The sequence below is a fragment of the Danio aesculapii genome, chromosome 24, assembly GCF_903798145.1.
Source record: "Danio aesculapii chromosome 24, fDanAes4.1, whole genome shotgun sequence".
NCBI lineage: Eukaryota > Metazoa > Chordata > Actinopteri > Cypriniformes > Danionidae > Danio > Danio aesculapii.
Window position 1 is genome coordinate 2,860,030 of NC_079458.1, and position 27,971 is coordinate 2,888,000.

Below are 27,971 nucleotides of genomic sequence, written 5' to 3' on the forward strand. Positions count from 1 at the left end.
TATTAAGATAAATATATAAATACACTAATGCTTTAAAAGTAAACCATAAAGATCAATATAGGAATCTGATAATCAACCAATGCGATGTACAAAAGGCACACTAAAGTCCAATGCTCAACACATTTTTATTAATTATAAACTGTTTCATTTATATAAAACCAGACACAAAAGACTGAAATGAAATCACTTTGAATTAAAAAAAACAGAATAATGTAAACTGTAAAATAAAAGAAAACGCTCACAGCAGACATCCAACTGCAAATGAATCAGTATTTCCCTCACACACACACACACACATACATACATACATCTGACCGTTGAGAATACATGAGCGAACTGCAGAATTAATGAAGAATTCAGAAATGATGTGAATGAAATAACCAAAACAAACAAAACCAAGTCAGAAATGAGCAGGGAAGCACATGAGAAATGAGGTTGAGGGTTTTAGGACATCAATCACCGCAGTCTGATGTAAAACACAACCAATATTACCACCACACACCCAGAATGAAACCCAAATATAACCGTTAAAAACAGCATTTCTGCTGGCATTACTCAAGTCTGGGTTTCTTTTTGTGCATATATATATATATATATATATGCATATTAGTGTTGTCACGATACTGGATTTTCAGTACAAATCAATACTGAAGTATTAAAAACGTCCATTTCCCACTAGCATAGAAACACTGCTGATTGGCCATTGTGTTCACCAGTGCTCAACAAAAATGACTGTGATTGGCTGTGAAGCTCATCAATTCACTGTTGTTCACCGAATGTAAACACAGATACATGAAACTGGAGTGTTTCAAAGTCACGTCGCTTGTATGTCAGCTCATAGACAGACTTTGAAACGCTCCAGTGTCAATATTCTGTCTATATCAGTGGTCCCAAACTCAAATCCTGGAGAGCTGGGTGTGAGGTGGAGGTGGTTGGAGCTAAAATGTGCAGACCGGTAGCCCTCCAAGAATTGAGTTTGAGACCATTGGTCTATATATTTGGTCAAGAATGTTGAATCGATGACATTTACAGCCAACCACAGTAATTTCTGTTGTGCACTGGTGAACACAATGGTTAATCAGCAGTGTTTAAGAACACGCTCGACAGCACTCAAATGTTAGAGGGAAATGGACGTTTTTAAAAGCTCAGGACCGATTGGTACCAAAAATTGCAGTTTCATGACAACACTAATTCATATATATGTGTGTGTGTGTGTGTGTGTGTGTGTGCTCAAAATCTGCAGGCAGCGGACAGAATTCCCTTTTCTTTGGCGCGTCAGTGAATCCCAAACAAACATCAGTGAGAAGAAACCGCTCTGGATGAAATGCAAACGTTACTTAAAACAACTTAAACAGTAATAACTTAAATAAAAGTGCTTTAAAAAAAAAAACAATTCGATTGGAGCCCTTTCGTTAAAAAAAACAAAGTCCGAGAGCACACTGAGATGCCCATTGTGGTAAGACCAGAGAAAAACAAAAAAATTAATAATAATAATAATAATTATAATAATAATACGAGTCACAAATCATCAGTCCAGAACTCACCATCATCATCATCATCATCATCATCCCAAATGAAATAAAAACATCCTGGTCACATGGACGAGGCTTCGCAGTCTCCATTGGGGTCTGTTTCGGTGTGTTCCCGTCTCCGTCTTTCCGTCTCCCACTCCACAAAGGAGTCAAACAGACTCGGCCAGGCCTCATCCTCACTGTAGTTGCTGAGATCTTGGCCGATGCTCTGCGTGAAGTTCAGAAACATGTTCCAGGTGTCCCGAGAGATGCCGCGGACGGCACACGGGTTCTCTGACAGGAAGTCTAGCCAGCGCTCCAGCACCGGCGGAGTGTCCAGCGTGAAGACCAGCCTCCACAGAGCGATGGCGATGGAGCGCTGCAGAGACCGCTGGCCCTGCTCTGCGTCCAGACCGAACTGGAAGGTGAAGCGGTAGAGGTCCTTGAAACTCTCTTCTCCACGGGACTCCTCTAGCAGCACGGAGAACCGAGAGCAGATTCCCGGGATGCTGTCAGCCTGGATCGCCTTACAGCCGTCCACAAACTCCCTCCTGACAAAGAGAGACACAGAGAAGAACAAACAGATATGAAACTTGTAACAGATTTGCAATGAAAATCCAGGCCATCCAGGCCAGGCATCCAGGCCATCAGCAACTACAAACCCAGCCAGTCCACCCCCACAGCCACAAATGTCTCCTTCCTGAACGAGCTAAATGACTTTTATGCCCGCTTTGAAAGAGACAATACAGAACCCTACACCAGGAACACTACCTCAACCGACCACTCACCTATCACACTCACCTCCTCAGAAGTCTACACCGCACTGAGTCGGATCAATGTGCGTAAGGCTGCTGGACCAGACGGTATCCCTGGGCGCGTCCTCAAAGCATGTGCAGAACAGCTCACTGGGGTATTCACAGACATTTTCAACCTGTCGCTTAACCTAGCAACTGTGCCAACATGCTTTAAAACCACCTCTATTGTGCCAGTGCCCAAACACTCCAGCCCATCATGCCTGAATGACTACCGCCCTGTAGCACTCACACCCATCATCATGAAGTGCTTCGAGCGGTTGGTCCTGGCACATCTGAAAGACTCTCTGCCATCCACACTGGACCCACATCAGTTTGCCTACCGTGGCAACAGGAGCACAGAAGATGCCGTCTCCATAGCACTGCACTCTGTCCTCACACACCTGGACAATAAAAACACTTATGCACGAATGCTGTTTGTTGACTTCAGCTCAGCATTCAACACTGTCATACCCTCTAAGCTAATGATCAAACTCAGAGACCTGGATATCAACGCGTCTCTCTGCAACTGGGTTATGGACTTTCTGACTAACAGACCTCAGAATGTTAGATCAGGCCACATCTGCTCCACCACCGTCACACTCAACACTGGTGTACCCCAGGGCTGCGTGCTGAGCCCCTTCCTCTACTCCCTTTTTACCATCGACTGTAGGCCATCATCAAATTTGCAGATGACACCACAGTGATTGGTCTAATCAGCAATAATGATGAGACTGCCTACAGGGAGGAGATACAGCATCTGGCCACTTGGTGCACCGACAATAATCTGCTCCTTAACACCAGCAAGACCAAGGAGCTCATTGTGGACTTCAGGAAGGGACGAACAGGCTCGCATGATCCCATCCACATTAATGGGATGGCCGTTGAGCCTGTCTCATCCTTCAAGTTCCTGGGGACCCACATCTCTAAGGACCTTTCCTGGACCACCAACACCTCCAGCCTGGTCAAGAAGGCTCACCAGCGCCTATTCTTCTTGAGGCAACTTAAGAAGAACCAGCTTTCATCAGCCGTCTTGGTGAACTTCTACCGCTGCACAATAGAAAGCATCCTGACCAACTGCGTCACAGTCTGGTATGGAAGCTGCTCTGTTGCTGAGCGTAAGGCACTGCAGCGGGTGGTGAAAACTGCCCAACGCATCACAGGGACTACACTGCCAGCCATTGAGGACATCCAGAAGAAACACTGTCTGCGCCGAGCACGCAGCATTCTTAAGGACACCTCTCATCCTGCTCACAGACTGTTCTCTCTCCTGCCTTCCGGCAGGCGCTTCAGGCTCCCCCGGACAAAAACCAGCAGACTGAGGAACAGCTTTTTCCCCAGAGCTGTCTCCCTTCTGAACTCTGCCCCTTACTGACTCTTTTGCCCCCCCAATACACCCCCCACACTCCTCTAACTTATACTCCTCACAATCACTGCACTATTTAACATTTGCACATTTAAAGTTTGCACATATTCATTGCACTGATTCATTTACTTGAACTGGACATACCCACTGCACATGAACATTTGTAATTATGTTTATCTATCTGCACACTTCTGCTATTAATAGTATCCTGTACATATATTCATTTATGCAAATCTCTGTTCATAGCTAATACAACCTGTATATAATGTTGATAGTACATCCATCTGTAAATATCACTATAGTTTCTCTATAACTGCACTTTATAACTTATACCTGTATCCTGCACTTGCTGCTATTGCACTGCTGGTTAGACCTAAACTGCATTTCGTTGCCTTGTACATGTACATGTGTAATGACAATAAAGTTGAATCTAATCTAATCTAATCTAATCTAAAAAATCATCATCAGTGAGGAGAAAAAATGAGGTGAGATTATCAGAGGAATCGGTTCTTGAATTGCAAACAGGATGCAGAAAAAGGATTTACACTCGCCGGCCACTTTATTAGGTACACCTGTCCAACTGCTTGTTAACGCAAATTTCTAATCAGCCAATCACATGGCAGCAACTCAATGCATTTAGGCATGTAGACATGGACAAGACGATCTGCTGCAGCTCAGCAAGCATCAGAATGGGGCAGAAAGGGGATTTAAGTGACTTTGAACGTGGCATGGTTGTTGGTGCCAGACGGGCTGCTCTGAGTTCAGAAACTGCTGATCTACTGGGACAACCATCTCTAGGGTTTACAGAGAATGGTCTGAAAAAGAGGAAATATCCAGTGAGCGGCAGTTATGTGGGCGCAAATGCCTTGTTGATGTCAGAGCTCAGAGGAGAATGGCCAGACTGTTTCCAGCTGAAAGAAGGGCAACAGTAACTCAAATAAGCATTTGTTACAACCGAGGTCTGCAGAAGAGCATCTCTGAACACACAACACGTCCAACCTTGAGGCGGATGGGCTACAGCAGCAGAAGACCACACCATCATTTTACACTACACTGCACATATCATTTTATATAAATGAAACAGTTTATAATTAATAAAAATGTGTTGAGCATTGGACTTTAGTGTGCCTTTTGTACATCGCATTGGTTGATTATCAGATTCCTATATTGATCTTTATGGTTTATTTTTTAAAGCAGCAGTGCATTAGTGTATTTATTTATTTATCTTTATATACACGCCACTCATGTCAGCTAAGAACAGGAAACTGAGACTACAATTTACACAGGCTCACCAAAACTGGACAATAGAAGATTGGAGAAACGTTGCCTGGTCTGATGAGTCTCCATTTCTGCTGCCACATTCGGATGGTCGGGTCAGAATTTGGCGTCAACATCATGAAAGCATGGATCCATCCTGCCTTGTATCAGCGGTTCAGGCTGGTGGTGGTGGTGTAATGGTGTGGGGATATTTTCTTGGCACACTTTGGGCCCATTAGTACCAATTGTGCATCGTATCAATGCCACAGCCAACCTGAGTATTGTTGCTGACCATGTCCATCCCTTTATGACCACAGTGTACTCATCTTCTGATGGCTACTTCCAGCAGGATAACACTCCATATCATGAAGCGCAAATCATCTCAGACTGGTTTCTTGAACATGACAATGAGTTCACTGTACTAAATTGGCCTCCACAGTCACCAGCTCTCAAACCAATAGAGCACCTTTGGGATGTGATGGAACAGGAGATTCGCATCATGGATGTGCAGCTGACAAATCTGCAGAAACTATTGATGCTATCATGTCAATATGGATCTCTAAGGAATATTTCCAGTATCTTGTTGAATCTCTGACATGGAGGATTAAAGCAGTTCTGATGGCAAAAGGGGGTCCAACCCGGTACTAGTAAGGTGTACCTAATAAAGTGGCCGGTGAGTGTATTTCAGTCATTTTAATAGTTTTAGATGATGCTTACCTTTTATGTTCTGATCTTTTTTGCTTTTATTTGAGCAATATTGGCATTTGTACTAACACAGAGAGAGGAAAATAAAGGTATGAAATTTTAACATTTGCATAAAAAAATCATCCTCAGTGAGGAGAAAAAAAAGGAGGTGGAATTATTTTAGGAATCGGTTCTTGAGTTCCAAACAGGACGCAAAATATATATCTAGATGCATAAAAATAGTCATTTTAATAGTTTTAGGTGATGCTTAATTTTCATGTTTTGACTTTTTTGGTTATATTGGGAATATCTGGCAACATTGGCATTCATACAGGCACACAGAGAGGTAGTTTTCGCTGATGCTTGAATTTTATGTTTGGATTATTTGTTATGTTTTAGCAATATTGACTTTTTTTTTTTTTTTTTTTTTATACATGTACTGTATACATAGAACATATTCATTTCCGTTGAGTTATTTTAGCGCACCAAGTTAAGTGAAAAATGATGAATGCTTTAAAAAATTGGCATTAAAAGATTTTGTCTGATTTACTACAGGTTTAGTTTATACATTTGTGAAATACATTTATGTATGCAGCATATCCCTAAGCATTAGATGAATTAGCAGAGATATTTCATATATATTGTTTATTATTTACATACACACGCACGCACGCACGCACACGCGCACGCACGCACGCACGCACGCACGCACGCATGTATTGCTTTTTCATATCTCTGTAAGGATTCTTTGACGAATATAATCTAAATGCTTCATATTTCATAACTATACACAGTTATAATTCTTAAAAAAAATACAATGAAATACTTTTTTTAAGCAATAATGAATAAACAATTCTTTACAGTTTCTATACTGTGGTCAAATTGGAGGTAAATAATCATTTATATAACATTAACCCACACTATGATCATACAGAAATAAACAGACATGTTCTTCTGTATCGTCACACTTACAGAAAACTATCAAAAAAACGTATGATTGTAAGAAACTACTTAAATGGACTAAATTAAATGTCTGTTTTTAATTACATGCAGATTTTAAAGCCACATACATATGGGCCAAAAAAAAAAAGATTAAATCTGCAAATGGTGTCATTGCAACACTTTCATGTGATGAAGCAATGTTTGGGGGTTTGAGTGTTCCTGAAAAAACTGCAGTGAGTAATGATCTCTCACCACACTGTAACGTCTGCGAGTCTGCAACCCAACACTGAAATCATCTCTGTTTATGACTTCAACTCAACTTCTGTATTTTCCAGTATTGCCTCAGACCCTTATAACAGCCATAATGCTGTGCTGGAGCTCTCTGCCACAACAGAGCTCATTAGTATCTGCTCACTTTATCAGCAATGCTGGCTCTTTTTCACATTCAATATTGTTTAAAGCATTATAAGACAAACCAAACCCAAAGAGCTACAATGAGAACCACAACATTATATTAGTTTATGAAAATCATACAAATAGATAGCCAACAAACTGTGAACCTAACAGCCTTAATAATAATAAAAAATGATTATCCCATGAAGCGCTGGGAATGACCCAATCAAACGTCAGAAAAACGTAAAACAATAGACCGTTTTCAGTCATGTGACCAGTGTGGAGGTCAAAAAACACTGGGGGCTGCGTCCGCAATCGTCTACTATTCAGTAGGTACTGCATTAATATGCATGTACTAATCAACCGTTAGTAAAGTACGTTCTATACAGTATGAATGAGAGTAGTATGAATGAAACACGTCATATTTTTAAACATTTTTAGCAGTGGACAATTAGGAGAATGCTCATGTTACCTTGGTTGATTTTATCCCCTGGCTGACCTAAAAAACAATGGACAAATTTGTAATTCGTCCTCCACAAAAAAGACAGAGTCTGACTGATTCGCCTTCAGCAGTTAATAGTAATAACCGAAGCATACTGGACCCAGGTGAGGAAGCTCCAGACATTTCGGGTCACAGCATTAGCAATACTGGACACACGAAATGCAGGAAATACATAGTAGATAGTTACCTGAACTATGGTTTTATTCCATTTTCTGGAAGCAAAGAGTCCCTGATCCAGCCACAGTGCATTATCTGTGCCAAAGTTCTTGCTAATGAATGCGTGAGGCTGTCCAAATGAGACATATAAGACAAATAAGACATGTGCAGACGACTCTTCCCTAATACCGCAAGGTGTACCCAATACAAATGGCCGACTGATGTTTTGCTTTTATATTTTACATTAGGCTATTATTTGTATCTAGATATAGTAATAAACATACCGTTTGTTTCAAAACAACCTTTTTTTCAGACCTACTGCAAGCTTATATGCGCGATAATATCATTAAATATGGAGGAGGGCCTTACAATATTTTCCAGGGGAAAAGAGGGTCTCAGGCAAAATAAGGTTGGGAACTGGGAACCACTGATTTAAGTCTTCTAAAATGTCTAGGACTCGACTTGTGCTTTCGTTTTTTAAGCTGCTGTTAATTGTATGTGTTTTTGCATTATCTTTTTATTTAAGCCTGATTTACTTTCGGATGCTTTGCAGCTGACTGCACACGCACAGCCGCCAGAGAGAGCGAGATAAACATTAAACAATTCATTCTTTAATCTAAACCACTCCGAAAAACTTTACTATATCCTCAAAGAGCACGAAATGACATCTAAACTGGCTGCAAAATATGCGTTCGTCATTAGAAATGATTCAACTAATTTGCTAAATGATTAACTAATAATTTTATTTAAATAATGTACTTTATATTCTTGTAATTATTATATTTTTTTATGAGATTTTGTCAGTTTTTATTCATTTCTTTCTGTCATTTCTTTCTCATTTGCTGTAAATGTTATTAATTTGATGATGTTAATATATCACAGATTGTGTACATTTCTAAAATGCTTCTAAAAGGCAATACTGTACAGTGTCATGCCAATAAAGCAACCTGAACTTGAGAGAAAAAGAGAGAAAGAGCGAGCAACAGCAGTCAGTGTGTGCATATGGCTTCTGAATATAAAGCAAGAGAAATGGTGGATTTCTTTTCTTTTTTTAATTTCAACCGCATTAAACAAATAAAAAGAACCAGAACTTGAAAAGAAACAGTATAACAGAGTCATGATAAGTAAAAATAAATGTTAGAAATCACATTATTTTTCTGTCACATGTAATTAACCATATATGTGCCTTGGGTAAAGGGTGTGTTTCAATCGGGCTACCATCGCTAGTATATTTCATACCTGTGGAAAACACTGGCGTCCTGATAGAGATCTATGTTTATCATTCTAAAATGCATAGTACTGCATAGCGCAGACGGGCGGATTTGATGTGTGATAGAGCTGTGCACCTACACTGGTCTCATGGTTCGGTTACGATTATCATGCTATCGATTCGGTTTAATTCGATATCTCGGTGCATTGACGATGCTTTCCATTCACAGTTTTATATTTTCTTCACAGCAGCAAATCTTGTATTAAAATGTATATATATATTTATCTACTATTTGTAATACATTTTGTCATTTAATACAAACAGTCAGATATATAAACTGTACCTTTAAACAACACAAACATTTATAGAAAATAAAATAAACAAATATAAATATCCCGCTCGCTTTCTAGGCCTTGTCGAACAAGTTCTTACACCCCTTTGATTGGTCACGCGCTCAACCAAATAGGCTGCAAATGGCTTTAACGCACTGGCGCTCTTCACAGATGAGTGACGCTGATAAACGGCAGCGGTGATCACAGCTGATCCATGATAGACACGGTGGAGAAAACTCTGCAGGCATGCGCTCGTGTCTGTATACAGAAGTATCGCTGTAAAACAGCCGAACGGAGAGGAAAAGTCACGCCAGCAGGTCAAATGGGCCACAGTGAGAGAGAGAGAGAGAAATGGAGTTTACTTTCATTCTCTCAATCGCAGTGAAATAGGGGCTTTTGCTGCTCAGTGTCAGTGAAAGACTGATCCAGCAAACACACACGCAGTGAAATTGTGCACAGTTTCTGCGTTTTTAAGTAGTAGGAGCATTGTAAACACTCGCGATCGCCTCCCTCCCCATACTAAGCTACGGCGACATAGTGCATATGACGGTTCTGATTATTACTGAACCGATACTGAATTGTCCATGTCTGCATCGCGGTGCACTGAACAAACAATTCATTTTGACACCCCTAATGTGCGACCCCCTTTACAGACAAAATGGACCAAACCTCTGAATCGGTGAGAGAAACATACAAAATATGAATATCGGGGCGCCGTGAGCACAAGGATTAGAGAACCGCTAGTGTAAACAACTTCCTTTTGTCTTGAGTTAAAAAGAACAGTTAACTTTCTTGCTTTTCCCCTATTTGGGGCAATAACAATTTCAATCCCACTTAAAACAATATGGGGTTTAAACCATGGATGAATAAGGCCATAATAAGATTAAAAGATTTATAAGAAGACAATATATTAATGTCATTTAAAAATCTTGTAGAAAAATGTAATATACCTTAAAAACACCTTTTAAAATATTTACAACTACGAAGTTTTATTTTTACACATTTAAAATAATTCAACACGGCTCCCCCCAACGTCGTTATTGGAAACTCTAACAGAACAACATTGTTCCATCAAAGGACGAATTACACAATTATATAACATATTAAGAGAAAATCATAAAGAAAACTCTGAAAATAAAAGACTAGCGTGGATCCAAGATACAGAAATAGATAACCTAGTAAAGGACTGGAATATAATTAGTTTGAATGCACAAACAAATACATTAAACTCCCGTTTGAGATTGCTACAATATAATTGAGTAATGAGAACCTATATTACTCCTGTAAGATTAAATAAATTCAACACTAATATCCCTGATCTAAATATCCCTGATTTAAATGCAAGAAGACACAAGGTGCATTTTTTCATTGTGTGTGAGAGTGTGAGGAGGTACAAAACTTTAGGGTGGAGGCGACTCAATATATTTCACAATTTATTTCCATTCCAATTTCTTTATGTCCTGGTTTATGCATATTGAATATGCATGAAGACAGTTGTGCTTTGTCTACTAATTGATTGATTTATGTTTAAGACAAGCAAGGCGTTGTATTGCTTAATGTTGGAAGAATTTTAATCGCCCCTCCAGTGGATTGAGTGGTTGAGAAACCTTATAACATGCTTGGTTCTTGAAAAGCTCACATATATAATAAGGATAAAATCCTCTGAATTTTGTGATATCTGGGAGGTGTTTTTGGACTTTGTAAAAAAAAAAATGGAGATATTGAAGAAGCTTTGGAACTCTGAAATTGTGGAATGTGAATTGATGCTTGATTACAATTTTATTTTATTTTATTATTATTATTATTATTTTTCATTCACTTTAATATTATTTTTAATTATTTTTTTACATTTACATTCAGTCATTTAGCAGACGCTTTTATCCAAAAAAAAGCGACTTACAAATGAGGACAAGGAAGCAATTTACACAACTATAAGAGCAGCAGTGAACAAGTGCTATAGACAAATTTCAGGTGTGTAAAGTCTAAGAAGCAAAGCTTTAGTAATGGTTTTTTTTTTTTTTTTTTTGAGAGAGAGAGAGGGCACAGTTAGTGGTATAACCAGAGAGCCAGGTAAGATTAGGAAGGAAAGTGGAGACTAAACAGTTGAGTTTTTAGTGGTTTCTTGAAGACAGCAAGTGACTCTGCTGTTCTGATGTAGTTAGGGAGTTCATTCCACCAACTGGGCAGATTGAATGTGAGAGTTCAGGAAAGTGACTTCTTCCCTCTTCGGGATGGAACAACGAGGCGACGTTCATTCACAGAACGCAAGTTTCTGGAGGGCACATATATCTGCAGAAGTGAGAGCAGATAAGAAGGAGCAAAGCCAGAGGTCGCTTTGTAATCAAACATCAGAGCTTTGAACTTGATGCAAGCAGCAACTGGCAGCCAGTGCAAACGGGTGAGTAGCGGAGTGACATGTGCTCTTTTGGGTTCATCAAAGACCACTCGTGCTGCTGCGTTCTGAAGCAGCTGAAGAGGTTTGATAGAATTAGCTGGTAGCCCGGCTAGTAGAGAGTTGCAATAATCATATTGAATAATATAATAATAATAATAATAATTTTTAATAAGGATTATTTTTAAAAAAAAATTTCCCTTTCCTAAACCTGTCTAGTGTAAGTTCTGGGTATGGGGGTTTGAATCATTGTAAAATGTTTAGAAAAGGCATCTAAACACTCCTGTTAAACCGTTCTGTAAGCCACTAGGCATGGGACGATAGCCGGTTTCAAGGTTTACCATGGTTTGGAAAGGTCAAGGTTTTAAAGGCACTAATATATTCTGTTATACTGTTCCTACAGTATATGTAAGATTTTTTTTGTTAGATAAAACATCTAAGCAGTCCAGTCAAACCTTGCTGTAAACTCACCTTGTAAACTTGCACATGGTAGCAGCCTGGAATTTCCACGCCAGCACCAGAACTTTGAACTCAGCCGGATCGACGCACAGGTCATTGCAGAAGCGCTCCATGCCCTCCTCCAGGATAGAGTCTTCATGTTCGTCCTTATAACACAAGAACATCTTATGTATCCGATCGATGGAGACTCCGTCCCCGTCCTGTGCAGACTGATCACGCCGCACATCCACCGCTGAGATAACCGGAGCTACGGGACCTTCCACTGTCCCCTCCGACACTTTGGTGCCATTAATTATGACCTCGGCAGATGATTTGGCAACCTCCTCCTTGTGCGTCCCGCCACCGCCTTTCTTCCCATGAGACTTGCCATCCTTGTCTCCGCTTTTACTGCCCAGAGAGGACGTGGGGTTTTTACATTTAGTCACACACTGCCCCATGTCTCTCTCGCTGTCGTTTTAAACGCGTCCTGTTTTGGAGCTCTTCCTTCAGGTCCAGACGGCCCCTGCGTGACGCCTCTGCTCTGGCTGACGGACAGCAGTCACCATGCCCTGAAGATTCAGAATCAAACACAAACATCACTGAGATATTAAAGAGCAGGTCATGCAGCATTTTCAAGTGTGCTAACATTGTGTGGGTTTAAATGCATCCAATGTCGGGAAACGTGTTAATTCTTGTGTACTGTTCAAACTGACGACCCTTTTATTATGTTGGTGGCTCTCATTGACTTCCATTATAATAGCATTTTGTGATTGTTGGTGGTTTTCCCTGTTTGAAACAGGTGTTTTACTGTTTGTTTTAGGGTTGGGTTGATAGACGATGCTATTGTCTATCATCGCCGATAGCCAATAGACATCACGATGCTGAGCCGGCATGGCGATCCTCCGCCTTGCTTCCGTCGCAGCAGCAACCTTCGTGAAAAATACACACTGAGGCCTCGTTTACACTCATACGTCTTAGGTTTAAAATGGTCTGATCTCCAAGCAGTCAGCTTTGAGCACAAAACCCCAGAGAGCAGTGCACGTCGGACAGTTTATCACGGATGTACCGCTGGATGGAGTCTCACTATAGTTGTTAAACGTGATATTTAATTAATCTTGTCTCTATCTAACAACTCTTCGGTCTTTTGAATCTATCAGGTAACTTGTCAGAGCGTCAGTACACTGCTTCAATCTTTCACTTTCACGCTTGTACTTGATCATTTTAGTGTAAACCTCAGATACTGTTGGTTGGTTCCTGTTGGTTGTGCACATTTTTTACCAACCAAGTTTGTCGACGCCATTATAACACAGATCACTCTGCCTGTTCATGCCAGAGTCCCACGAAAAAAGTGATTGACATGCGGTAACTGTTCATTCATAATTAATTCAACGCAGCATACGACGACGATGCCATAGTCCGTCACAATGTTTCACATTAGACATCGTACAATGCCAAATTGGTCGACATCGCCCAACCCTAGTTTGTTTACACTTCAGATATTCACATAGCATGGGCTGAATCTCAATATGCATTGTTCAGCCATCTTGCGTCGTTATGTAACGTCATCATCAACCACCAAAGATCAGTTCCAAAACTCAAGACCACGAGAACGGAGGACACGTGAAAGTTCCTGGATATGTTCTTAATATCGAGGATGTACCGATGCAGACTCTAAAACTCATTAGAGAATTCCCAGAAGTCATTGCAGCTGATTCTGAATAAAGAAGGTGGGAATTGCAGCATTCTATACCGGTTTATTATTAAACTTCAGAGATATAACTTATTTATCTCAGAAGTATCCCGGAATGAGATGGTGAAAGTAAACATTAACATGAATTAAGGGTATTTATTTGCTGAAATTCATATTAAATTTTGTATTATTTGTATTCTGCAAAGTATATTTGTAAGGTTTTGGTGCATGTCATATATATATTGAAATGGGCAAAAAAACTATAAATCGTTGCCTGAATGCTGTAATGTTTAAATAATTTTATATTCAAAATGCCTGAAGGTCATGTGACCATCAGGAAGAATGCAGCATCTCATTTCTCAAAGTTCTGTGTTGTTGTCGCCTCCCGAGTTTGTTCTTCTGAGGTAACCTGGCAGGACGAAAACACGAGAACGCATGTCCATTCTCTGTGTTCTTGGAACTGAGAAACAGCCTTGGTCTTTCCTTTTTTATTGTAATTTAGGGGTTTTCACCTTTATTGCAATAGGACAGGGGAGATTTAGAGACAGGAAAGCATGGGGAGCAGAGATGGGGAAGGGTCGGCAAAGGACCTCGAGCCGGGAATCGAACTTGGGGTGCCGTGTGTTGAGGCTATTGGCGCCAACAGCCTTGGTCTTTCTATGGAAGCTTGTAACTCTTGTTACTTTCAGAGTTCTGACGCTCACGATTGCAGGTTCGCGTCTTACAATTCAGACATTTTTCTCAGAACTGTTACTTTGCATTTTCTCATTTGTAACTGCAAGATATAAAGAATTCTAAGAAGAAAAAGGGTCTTGCAAGATGTACGCTGACTTGCAGTGGGGGGAAAGCCAGAATTGCAGCTATAAACAATTCTGAGAAAATAAAACGACAATTTCAAGATGTTAACTCAGAATTGACCATATGAACTACACACAAGAGAAAAAGTCTGAATCATTAGATAAAAAAGTCAACCTTTGAACCAAATTCTGTGAAAAATACACAGTCAAGTCAGAAATGATTTACACCCCTCTTCATGTTTTTGTTCAAATATAAAAGCGGAGAAATATTTTGTTTCCACAATCATGCCTTTTGTACATCATCTCATTATCTTTTGTGAAAAGCCTGGTCAAAAAACAAACTTGCTGGTTGAAATTGAGAATAAATAAGTACATTTAAGTCAGAATCTCCAGGGGTATGAATAAATTCATAAAAATCTCAAATATATAATCTTTCTATATCCTTCAAAAAGACAGTCAGACAGTTGCAGCTCATCCAGAATGCTGCGGCCAGAATTCTGACCAGAAGCAGGAAATCAGAGCACATCACACCTGTCCTCAGGTCTTTACACTGGCTCCCAGTTACATTCAGAATAGATTTTAAAGTATTATTACTGGTCTATAAATCACTAAATGGCCTAGGACCTCAATACATTACAGATATGCTCACTGAATACAAACCTAACAGATCACTCAGATTTTTGGGATCAAATAAACTAGAAATTCCAAGAGTTCAGTCAAAGCAGGGTGAATCGGCTTTCAGCTACTATGTCCCTTGCTGCTGGAATCAGCTTTTAGAAATGATCAGATGTGCTCCAACATTAGGCACATTCACATCAAGACTGAAAACACATCTGTTTAGCTGTGCCTTTACTGAATGAGCACTGTGCTACGTCCTACAGATCGCACTATTATATCTTGCTTTTCTTTTTCATTCTTTTACAACCTGTTTTAACACATTTTTATCTGTTTTAATCATTTTTAATTCATTTGATTTTTATTTCCTTGTTTCTTTTATTCTTGTTTATGTAAAGCACTTTGAATTATCATTGTGTATGAAATGTGCTATATAAATAAACTTGCCTTGCCTAAAGGCTAAATTTCAAAACCGCTGTAGGGGTTTTCACACCCATTTTTATCCTATTTCCAAGGAACAATGACAAACAGACGTATCCATATGGTTCCTCTTTTAAAGTCACAAACACAAAGTTCCCTACATGAACCTGAGCTTTACTTCCCTCCACAGAAACGGTGTTTCTCCCTCCACAATCCACACACTTTCAACTGTTTCTTACTTTTGGAAATAACTTGAATAAAGACTCCAGTATACTTTAAATCAAATGGAAGAACAAACTTTTTCATTTGAGAGCAGAAAGAAATTCTAACCGGTATGGTATACTGTTTTGAACATTCACACACCCACTACTAGCCGGCAGCTAGCTCTCTGCAGTTCTCACATGGTCGCCCACTGAAACTAAGCAGCCTGGTCAGTATCTGGATGGGAGACCACATGGGAAAGCTGGGTTGCTGCTGGCAGTGGTGTTCGTGAGACCAGCAGGGGGCGCTCAACCTGCGGTTTGTGTGGGTCCTAATGCCCAGTGTAGAAACGGAGACTCTATACTACTCAGTGAGCGCTGTCTTTCGGATGAGACGTTAAACCCGGGGTCCTGACTCTCTGTGGTCATTAAAAAATAAATAAATAAATAAAAATCCCAGGATGTCCTTCGATAAAGAGTACAGGTTTAACCCCAGTATCCTGGCCAAATTGGCCCACTGGCCTCTGTCCATCATGGGCTCCTAACCATCCCCATATCATAATTGGCTTCATCACTCCCACTAATTAGCTGGTGTGTCATGTGCAGTCTGGCGCAATATGGCTGCCATCACATCATCCAGGTGGATGCTGCACACTGGTGGATGAAGAGATTCCCCCCAAAAATGTGTAAAGTGCTTTGAGTGTCCAGAAAAGCGCTATATAAAATGTAAGGAAGTATTAATATAATTATTACTACTAAACACAACAACAACGGCAGCTCTGAGAGAAGAAAAGCTCTGTAAACATCTGCTCTGGTCCGTATAAAAACACTCTGCTACTTGACTCTCCAGTCAGTTCATGTTGTTGTTCTCCTGTAGAAAATGCATGCCAAAGAAGGCCGAGTTTCAGAACACGCCCACCGACTGCATAAATTAAATGAGCTCAACACTGTTTTGGAGTAAGAATTTTATGTTTTATGATTTTTTAATCCTCTTCTTTATGTAAAGCAATTACGGTTTTGTATGAAATGTGCTGAATAAATAAACTTAATATTTTTTTTTTAAGAAAAAAGAAAAAAAATTAAATAACTGACAACCTGCATTGAAATATTATAAAATAATGCACACCAAAGGTGGTAATATTGTCAAGATGCAAACAGAAGTGTGCATTATATTTTTATAATTCAACGGATTATAGTCAATTATTCCTCGTATACTCTGGTCTCAACAGCTTCTGCCACTGTTCAGATGTTGCATTTGAAACATTTGTCAGGTTTTTGTTCTCAAACTGCTCTAAAACTATGTTTTATGATGTGATTTCTGACTGTTGTAGCTGTGAAATAACTTAAATCATTCAGCGTAGTGATATGGAGCTGTAATGTGCTAAAAACCTGCTGGAACTACTTTACAAGACTAAGATTTTTTAGACCATTATGAATTAAATTTCAGACTTATACAGGGCTAAACCATAAAAATTTTTACTTTCCCCATTAAAAACAATTCTAATTACTTGAACAATACTTAAATAATGTGTCAAAACAAGCAAACCATGTTTTTTTAATATTATTTTCTTTGACAAGCTTTAAAAACTGTCCGTTCAGGTCAGTGTCCTCACCAGATATAGACAATAAATAGTTGGAGAACTCTCAGATGTTATTGTAAGACCCCATATTGTTAAACAGAGTTTTGTTAAAAGTTTTATTAAGATGTGTTGTTGGTGACCGTATACTGTACACAGGTGTTGGCCTGATTGGGTAGCTATACAAGGACATTGGAAAATGAAGACCTGTTTGAAATGAATTAAGACTTCCAAGTCAATATTTCATTGAATTTAAGGCTTTTTAAGGCCTACAATTTTGCTTTTGAAATTTAAGACATTTTAAGACTTTAAGACCTCGCAGATACCCTGACTTTAACTGTGCATATATCTGAAAGTAACCTTATAGAGTGCTCATCAGCCAATCAGAATCAAGCATTCAACAGGACAAGTAAAAGTGAAACAACATATTCGTTAAAATCTATTAAAGTACAAGTGATCAGACTAAACTGTCGCATGATTAAAACTTCAAGTGGATTGAAGGATGATACTCAAGCACAGAGATTTTAAATGATATTTAATTAGTATTTATGGGCCTGCATTGTGATCATTTTAACACATCATCAAATGATTCTTACTGTAATGTGCTAAAAACCTGCTGGATCTTCTTCAGTTGTGCGTTTATCTGACAGTAACCTTATAGAGTGCTCATCGGCCAATCAGAATCAAGCATTTAACAGCCATGTAGAACAAGTAAAAATTAAAGCATCATATTCTTTAAAATATATTAAAGTACAAGTGATCAGACTAAACTTTGCAGCGTGATTAAAACTTCAAGTCATTTGAAGGATAACAGTATAAAGATTTTAAAGGGTCATGAAACACCCCATTTGCAGTTCAAGTCTACCTCCGAGATGGGCGTGGAGTAGCGCTGTGAGTGGGAGTGGCCAACAGTGCAGGGGAAAAAGAGTGGAGCGAACTGTCAGTCGGCTCACAAAATGAGACACAAACCTTGAGGAGACCCATGATTTTACAGTTTACAAAGTTAAAATGTAAAGAAATAAACGGTGAGTAATGTAATGTCCTGCTACATGTTTTTCGTAATTTCATATACACGTAACCACAATTTGTTCTATCATTATAAAGATAATCATGTTTATATAAAGACTATAAACGAGGAGGACTTCTCTCCTCCTCAATCCCTTGGTCTGAATGCAGACACAGTGGATAGCAATGCAGTGTCTTGCCCTGTCTATTCCAACCAGTAACCCTGACGGTAATCTGGAGGATTTTAAACATGTGCGAACACAGCAGCACGGATAAAGGCGATGTTTCTCAATGCTAAGCTTATGGTAACGAACTCCACTGATAAAAGATGAAGTCCGCCTTTCTCCAATTCTCGTACAGCTCTCCCGACAAACATGTTTGCTGCAAACCAACAGCTTTGCTGTAACGGCCCGGACAGAATCGCAGGGAAACACATGCAACAAACCCCATGGATCATGGAAACATGGGATCATCTCACCCACTCATTGGGTCTCACAGCTTGGCAGGTCTGCTTTGCCTTAGGAAAGCATGTGCGCTCACGAATAATTAAGAAGCTGGCTCTTCTCATAGGATAAGAAAACTCCGCTATGAATAATAATGAGTTACCGACGCATCATCACTTCACTTGCAGTTTTGTGCTACGCCACCGATTTTGATTCCGCCTCAAAAATTCTTTAAAACCTGGAAGAAATAATTAGCTGACAAAAGCTCAAAATGATCCAGTTTTCCCCACAATTAAAGCTAACAAGTGCTAATGCTAACATTGTCTTAACTGATGCTCAACACACACAAATCTGTTTAGTGTTTCGGGGCTGGATTGTGATTAATTTAACACCTCATCAAATGATTCTTACTGTAATGCACTCAAAACCTGCTGGATCTACTTTAACTGTGCGTTTATCTGAAAATAACGCCACACCTTAGAAAGCTCATCAGCCAATCATAATCGTGCATTCATGGCATAAAGAATACTGAATCATCTTTGCATCTCATAAGCCCAGAATTCCCATTCAGCCGAACAAAGAGAACCAGTTAAACACTGCGTGGTAAATTACAGGCTGCCAGTGAATCAGAGGCAGGGCAGGACATTAACTTAGCAGCGTGGTGAAAATCTATTCACTGTGGTTGTAGAACTGGTAATCAGTGTGTGACTGCAAACCCACAGCTTTAATTCAGTGATTCTGGTGCACTCTGACTGGCCCGATCATATCAGAAGGATGCAGAATGTGCTTGACACGAGCAAACACAGCATAATCTGTGTTAGTAGGCCAGGGCGAGAGCAGGCTAAACGCTGAGGGATTCAGTCTGATATTCTGCGAATAACACACTCATAATGAAGTGTTTCTGCTGTTTGCACGAGCTCTACAACCTCTTCAGAGAAATGAGATGTCAGAGAAATGTGTCCGAAGTGACTTACAAATGAGGAGGCGTTCAGCGATTCAATAAGAAGAGACGATACACACAACAAGTGCTAATTACTGCAGGGAAAATAAGTATTGAACACGTCATGCTTTTTTCCTGGGAATAATATAGCTGTTGACATGGAATTAAACCAGATTTCAGTAAAAACCCAAACAATACAAACATAAACAATAAAATATCTGAAGAACTGGTCTGTGTAATAACAATGACACAAGGAGAAAGTGCTGAACTACTGAAATGTATTTAATACTTTATATAAAAAATGTTGTTGGTGCTGCAGCTTAATGGAGAATTCTCATATGGAGAATGAAGTCACATGCAGTGCTCAGTGGTGAGTTTTTCAGACTTCAATAGAGTGTCAAAATCTTGATGGTTCTGTGGGTCTCGTCTATAAAATCTGAGCTTTATTTTGTATTTTCTATTGGATTCGGCTCAGGTGATTGGCTGGGCCATTCTACAGCTTGATTTTCTTTCTCTGAAAGCATTTAAGAGTCTCCTTGGCTGTGTTTTGGATCATTGTCTTGCTGAAATGTCCACCCTGGTTTCATCATCATCATCCTGCTAATGTAGATGTTGGACTGAAGCAGCTGATATTCATCAGGAGGAGCAGAGGGTTGCTGAACAACTACTGAGAGATTTCAGCTGCTGTCTGGGCTTTCACCGCTGAACTACACCTCCCTTTCTTATGTGTTCAATACTTTTACTCTGTGTCTTTTCATGTTATTACACATAACTTCATTTTTAAAGTAATTAATATTGTTTTCTTTGCATATATGGATTTCGTTGGTTGTTACCAACATCCGGGGAAAATTTAAAGTCAACAACACACTTAGAAATATGTTTTCTGAGAAGAATAGTGATGTGTTCAATACTTATTTTCTCAGTGTGGTGCCAATTAAATTGTAAAAATCACGCAAATATTAGACACGATTTTGATGTAACTGTGAAAAAAAATACACATTTATGTGCTATTTAATATAAAACAATTACTGGTTTTATTAAAACTTTCATTTTGATATGCCTTTTCTTAAAACGATTTGCTAAAACTCGAGCTTTGCTCTGAAAACACAAAAATCATAAAAAAAATTTTTCAACTAGTGGACTCCAATATTAAAACCCTGGATGGACTGATTATTATACGCAACATAGCTACCGTAATTGAATGCTCGGTAACAAAGATCTAAAGTAAAAAATGTTGATCACTTATGATAATGATAACAGGGTTCTCACTCTTTCATGACTAGCAGATTCAAGGACTTTCTATGACTTTTTAGATTTTAAAATCAAACATTGTTGTACTTTACAGCACACCAGCATGTGTAGCGCCATGAAAATCCTTACTGTACTTAATTTACATACACTTAATATGTACATTAAAAATGCGGACGTAATGATGAACTTTTGAAGGAGTCTTGAAACTAAAATTAAAATTTTGCTTTTAAACAGTCATTAAATTTTGTTTAGTTGATTACTAGTAACATTCAAATGCAGTTTCTTACATTTTTTTCATAAAATGTGCATTATTTGTCATAGTTCTTGTACAGGATTTACATTTAAGATTTAAGATAAATTAAGACTTTTTTCATTCTGTTTTTGACAGCAGCGCAGTACAAATGTTAAAACAACACAATAAATACATTTCATCTGAAATTTAATCCAAGCACTGTATTTAGTGTGTGTGTATATATATATATATATATATATGCCTGACAGGGATCACAGTCTCTGTTACTTTTTACCTTGCACTTTTGTGTTAACATTTATTATTATTTATTTAGGATATGCGTTTTCACATTCTGATTCCAATGCCTCATTATTAAACTGTTAAAATGACTATAATTAAATGAAATGTTCTTAACAATAAAATATTATATGTTCTTTGGAAGAGTGGACTTGCATTGTGATGATATTATATTGTCATTCTGCCATTATATAGTGAGTGGCATGAAATGGTCTTAAAATGACAATAATATTATCTATTAGGCCTAATCAACTGTAATGTAAAATAAGACTGTATAGACTTCATTATATTAATTATTCAACAAAATAATAATTTATTCAAGTTAAAAATGTACTTTTTTTATGCCCAAATGCTTTAAACTCTTTTGAAACGCCTTTAAAACACATGCAAATGATAAGCTTTCACTCTGTTTTGGTTATACTTTCTAGTGACTCCACAAATCTCATGCGTTCCCAACTGTTGTGCTGATCAACAATAATCCAAATGCAACATTGCAGATCCTGCGATGTGTCCATAGATATCGCATATGGACCCTGAGCATGCGTCAATAGCGCTGCCACATTTGTACAGTGCTCCCAGGACAAATATCATTCAACTGCATTAGTTAAGACTAAAGCCAATGTGAAGATGCTGGACTTTAGCGCTGTGTACAGGTGTAGTTACGAGCAAACAAAGAAAACAAAGCATAAAGGCAGAACATTTCATAGGTAAGATTTCGTTTTTTTAATGTTTTTGTATGTTATAAGCTTTTGTGCTCAACAAGTAACGTTATTGATGATAATACAGTCTCTTACTGCACTGACCATGAGGTAAAGTAGCACCAACTTGCACTAAATGCTATGCTTATTTTAGTCTGGATGATTAAAATAAGCAAACAATGAAAATGAAATATGACAACAAGATGCTGCGGTGCCAGAAACTTGTATTCTTGGCGGCTAAGTGAACGATTTAGAAGTGAAAGTGGGAAGGATGTGTTTTAGGACACGGATTACATCAAATTTAACAGGGAGGGAGGATAATACATTTCCATGCACACAAACACACACTCTTTATTGGCATCAATGTAGAAAAGTGATGTAAAATTATAATTTTAAGAAATATTTTGCATACTGACGACCGGGAAAACTTCTGATCATAGATACATGTATTCATGTTTACATATCTATAGCTCCGCATGGCCAGACCTCCACTACACCTTGGTCCCACATTCATTTCGAAGGGGCGCTACCCTGTACTAAAATGGCAGCTCTATTGACGCATTCCTTCCAATAGACAACAGAGTAGGCAACATCTACTGTAATGTACCGGGTTCATACACATTTTTACTACTACAATTCCATGACTTTTCCAGAACTTTCAAGTAAATTTCCATGACCTATAGATTGATGTAATGTCTACGTATACATGGTAAATAATAAGGAAAAACAATGCACGTTCAAGTTTATTACAGCACTTCATAAAACACGCAACCATCTATTTAATTAAAATTGATTTTTATATTTATGTCAAATTGATTTTGATAACGCTTAAACAAGCAGTAATAATGTGGGAGCATGTTTTAGCCAAGGACAGAAAAAGTAAAGACAACTAAGCTATATTAAAGTTAGGACTTCACAATATATTGTTTCAGCATCGATACAGCAATGTGTGCATCCGCAATAGTCACATCGCAGGATATGCAATGTTAAACTGGGATTATAGTTTAATACAGAGTTTAATCATTATGGAGTAAAAGCTTATTATCTGCATGCATTTTTAAAGAGATCACCCAAAAATTACTTCCCATTTTCATTACACCCTTCACATGTTTCAAACATTCTTTTTTTTTTAATTGAACACAAAAAGAAGATCATTTAATAACTCCTATAGAAGGGGTGGGGATCCTATGGCTCGGGAGCCACATGTGGCTCTTTGACCAAAAATACGTGGCTCTCCAGCTAAAATATCAATAATATTTTAAAGTTAAACATTAAAACTGTGACTAGAAATCAGTTTCCTATTGAAAATACAATTGCAAATCCCTTTTTATTGTATTTTCTACAGCAAAATGAATGAGAACTCAGTTTCCAATAAAATGACTTTTTAACCAATCCGCATATGTGATGCTGTGGTTTAACTTGAATCGTAACACCAATAAAGGGCAAGCAACTTACGTTTCTTTACCTCGCGCATGTAATTTCAAACATTCATGAGTGACGATGGCAAACAGAAAAAAAAAGTCTATAAGCCGTCCTTTGGCCATACATTATGATGCGTTATATTTGTTTATTTTTGAATTGTGCATGAATATAAACAAAGGTTTTGTTTAATAATAAATAAAGGTTTTGTTATATACACACCCCCAACGGCTCTTTAAAAAAATACATTTCAAGAGTTCCCACTTAGATATGCTTGGCGTATAAAGCAGGTTTGGCATGCTGTCCCGGGAGAGAACCCTGAGCTCGGAGATATTTGAGCCCAGGGCTCCCGCCCGGTCGATAAGCATATCAGGAGATCCGAGATCAGGTAGGTCTCGAGAGCGCCCCCTTTAGAAAAGGGAGGAAAAGGAGGAGATTGGGTGGAAGGGGGGATTCTTCCAAGCGAAGATAGAGCAGTAGGAAGAAAATGATCCATTTATAGTAAACTAGGATCACTCTGATTGGATTATTACTGATTACAGATGAGTGGCCAGACGTGCTCAATCATATCACGTGCTCCTCTCAAAATTTGTTTATAAAACTTCACTTCATAAAACAAATCAGAAATGGCTCTTTGCTGAAAAAAGGTTCCCGACCCCTGTCCTATAGTATTGAAACAAGTGAAGGGTGAGCAAATAGTGAGTACATTTTAATCTTTGAGTGAACTGTCCCTTTAAGGCCTGTGACTGTGTGAACATTTCAATATTTCAGAGTGTAAAACATCCGGCCACAAGCTAACTTTATTAATAAAAATATATACAATGAATACTATGCAGTGATGATTATTCAATATCTGTACCAGAATAGTGAATCCCTGAAAACTATAATTCCCTTTTGTCCTTGCTATATTTATCTATGCTTGTAATTTATTTGTTATGTATTATTAGACATTCACTCTTATACAAAATCCCCCAATCAATCCAAATAAACCTGTTAAATCATCTGGGGAAATTGTATTCACATCGCAATATATATTACAGAATACCGAATATGGTCATGTCAGATTTGTCCAATATCGTGCAGCCCTAATTCAACTATACAGATATTTGTTCAACTAATTACTATGACTTTCACAACACCTGTGGTTTTTCTGTTTTTCCAAAACTTTCCCTGTCCTGGAAAACTCCATGACTTTTTCCAGGTTTTCCATGACCGTATGAACCCTGAATGTAAATATGCGATGTGACTATTGCAGATACACACATCATGATATCCATGCTGAAATCATACATCCTGCAGCCTTACTTCAAATCGCCTAGTTTGAATGCAGAGCAATGATGGCGCACTATAAGGTTGTATGGACCAATCAGCATGCAGGAGCGTAATCATGTGCTTTATAATGAGCGTTGTGAACGTGTTTCTCTTCAGAGCACCTGTGAACCAGGCTCAGAGAAACTGCATCACCATGGATCAGAAACACTGAAGAACGGGACACACTTACCCAAATCCCTGAGCGCTGAACACACGTGTCATCTGAGGAAACTCCATGGACGCGGCCGTAACATCCGCTAGCCTGAGAACGAGACAGAGAGCTGGCATAATATGATACACACAAACACACACACACAATATAAAGCATCTCTATCTTTTCACACACACATGATCATGAGACTGCATAAGCTAACTAACTAGCTAGCTAGCTAACTAACTAACTATCCCACGACACAATACCCATGAGGTCAGCTAAATAAAACAGGCTTAATCGGAGCCGGGTTACATTGAAGGTGTTGGATTGCTGGTGTGACCCGATGGCATGATTAAATGACACATAAGCTGGCAGGGGTCATTGCCATGGCAACCTACACCTGAAACGGAGGTGAGTTGTTGCTAAAAGGGATACAGCTGCGGCCAGAAGCGAACAATGATTATGATTATTTATTTAATTATCCATTAATTGTATTATGTATTATATTAACCCAAATTATTCATATTATTGATTGAATTAGACATTAAATTGTATTTTATTAACATCTACTCCTACCATCACAGTAATGTAAAAACAGTAATTATACAGAGTATTATTTATATTACTTATTAAATTACCCCTTTAATTGTATTTTATTAACATCTACCCTACCCCAACCATCATAGTAACGTAAAAACAGTATTTATACAGAGAATTATTCATATTACTTATTAAATTACCCATTTAATTATATTTTATTAACATGCACCCCTACCTCAACCCTCACAGTGGTAAAAAAGGTCAAAGTTGATTGTGGTTTCTCAGAGAGAGTGACAGAGAGGGTAAAGTCTAGAAGGGATACAGATGTGGATACTCGATCAACAGCATAATTTTTGTGACACTGTATGACAATAATTAATATTTATACATTACTGTGAGGGTTGGGGTAGGGGTAGATGTTAATAAAATACAATATAATGGCTAATTTAATAAATAATATGAATGATACAAGGAGTAACTACTGTTATTTACATTACTATAAGGGTTGAGGCAAGCGTAGATGTTAGTAAAATACAATTTAATATGTAATTTAATCAATAATGCGAATAATACACTGTATAATTACTGTTTTTACATTACTGTGAGAGTTTAGGGTCGAGGTATACGTAAAAAAAATACAATTAATAGGTAATTTAATAAATGATATAATAATTCTCGTTAACTTCTGGCCACAGCTGTATCCCTTCTAGCAACAACCGAGAGAGAGAGAGAGGGAGAGAGAGAGAGAGAGAGAGAGAGAGAGAGAGAGAGAGAGAGAGAGAGAGAGAGAGAGAGAGAGAGGAGAGTTTCTTTTGCTATTTCATGGCAAAAACTGATACAATTTATAAACATTTGATAATTTTAATATCACTTTTCCAGAACAAAAAAAAAGGTTTATAACAATAAAAAAATATCAAAAATAAGATGCAAATTTAAAGTTTAAGATTTACTTTTGATAAAAATGACCATTTTTGATCTCAGTGCCAAGAACAAATGGTCTTTTGTAAGTTTAAAAAATATCTCAAAATGTAATCATTAAAATCCAAATGACTTTTTAATATGGGATGTGTTTATAACAGGATTTGATGGTGAAAAATAGCTTTCCATAAAAGACATCGTATAAGTATCTTGAAAACAAATATCCAACTTTAACTGTGAAAATGATTTGCCTTATAATAGTATGCTGTTCTTGTACCCACAGTAAAAGTAATATTAATTTACTTACACACATTAATATAAACATTTGTTTAATAAAGTATGTTTTCCTTAAAAAAACAGAAATCAAAACAGAGATCAGTTTGAAAACTCTAAACCTAAAGTATAGCTCAAAAATGTCATTGTTAAACCAATGAAAAACATACTTAAAGCGTGGTACCTCTTCGTGAGAATAACTTGTGTATTTAATGTCAGTTTTACGATATTATCTCTGTATTCCTGTCACAATCTGTTACAATATATAGGCTTGTTTTCACCGTTGCTGTCTCCCTAGGCACTAGACAACATTTTTGAGCATCAAATGTCCATGAGCACCTAAATACACCATATTTATTTAAATATGCAGCCTTTTGAGGCATGCTAAGCGATATTTGATTCCCATAAAGCTGTGTAGGTAAGCAGCTCACTAGATTTGAGCCTCAGCCAAGAGTCTGTCGGTATAAATGAGAAAGTTTTGCTCTAAATAATGATTAACTGTCTACGACTGTAAGAAATACAGTAAATATACAGCCTGAACACGCTGTAATCATACTAAGAGCTCTGATGCATGAGTGTATGTGAATAAAACAACGCTCCACATGACAGTTAAAGTCTTTTAAAGAGCTGATCTCATGTTAGCAGATTAGCTGGTTAGCTTCAGATGAGAGTGTGCTTCATTTATAAGCACTCAACTTCATTTGAACTCTAAAACGGGTCCGTTCTGGATGTGAACATGTCAGAGATGTGAAGTGAGCGTGTTTTGTGTTGATTTACCTGTGGAAAGACGATGAAACGGGTCAGAATCAGCGCATCCCTGCTGTCATGCTAAAGCTAAAGCTAATCCAAGCGTTCAGCCGAACCGGATCGGTTTTGGATCTGCGTGAAAGCAGGTGAAAGCTCGTCTCTTTGTGCTTCTGGTGCTTTTTGGTTCATCAGATGACCGTTGTTGACATTTTCACGCCTTCACGTCCTCCAGACCCCCGAGCCCGAACCAAACCCGCGCTGATCCGGACCGGCTCCGGTTAAACCTCCGCCTTTCCCGGATCCCGCACCCCTCTACACCAATGTTTGGGGAATCCGGATGATCCTGATACACTTGACACGACCACACGGAACCAGAGAATCGCGGATCGGCCGCTGATTGATCGCAGTTTCTCTTTTTGTTTGGGTCCGACGGAGTCTGCGCAAAAGATACGCAGAGATGAGCGACGCGA

The 27,971-nt window shown here is 38.4% G+C and overlaps 1 protein-coding gene across 1 annotated transcript; it reads right to left on the minus strand.

The window, feature by feature from the left end:
* Positions 1–111: 111 nt before the first annotated feature.
* On the minus strand, positions 112–27,960 carry dcun1d3 (defective in cullin neddylation 1 domain containing 3). Its single transcript, XM_056450203.1, has 4 exons — positions 27,532–27,960; positions 25,060–25,131; positions 12,008–12,543; positions 112–2,062 (listed from the first exon to the last, which is right to left on the minus strand). Exons 3-4 carry the CDS (start codon positions 12,430–12,432, stop codon positions 1,594–1,596), a joined length of 894 nt encoding a protein of 297 aa, XP_056306178.1. The 5' UTR covers positions 12,433–12,543; positions 25,060–25,131; positions 27,532–27,960; the 3' UTR covers positions 112–1,593.
* Between the last annotated feature and the right edge of the window lie 11 nt (positions 27,961–27,971).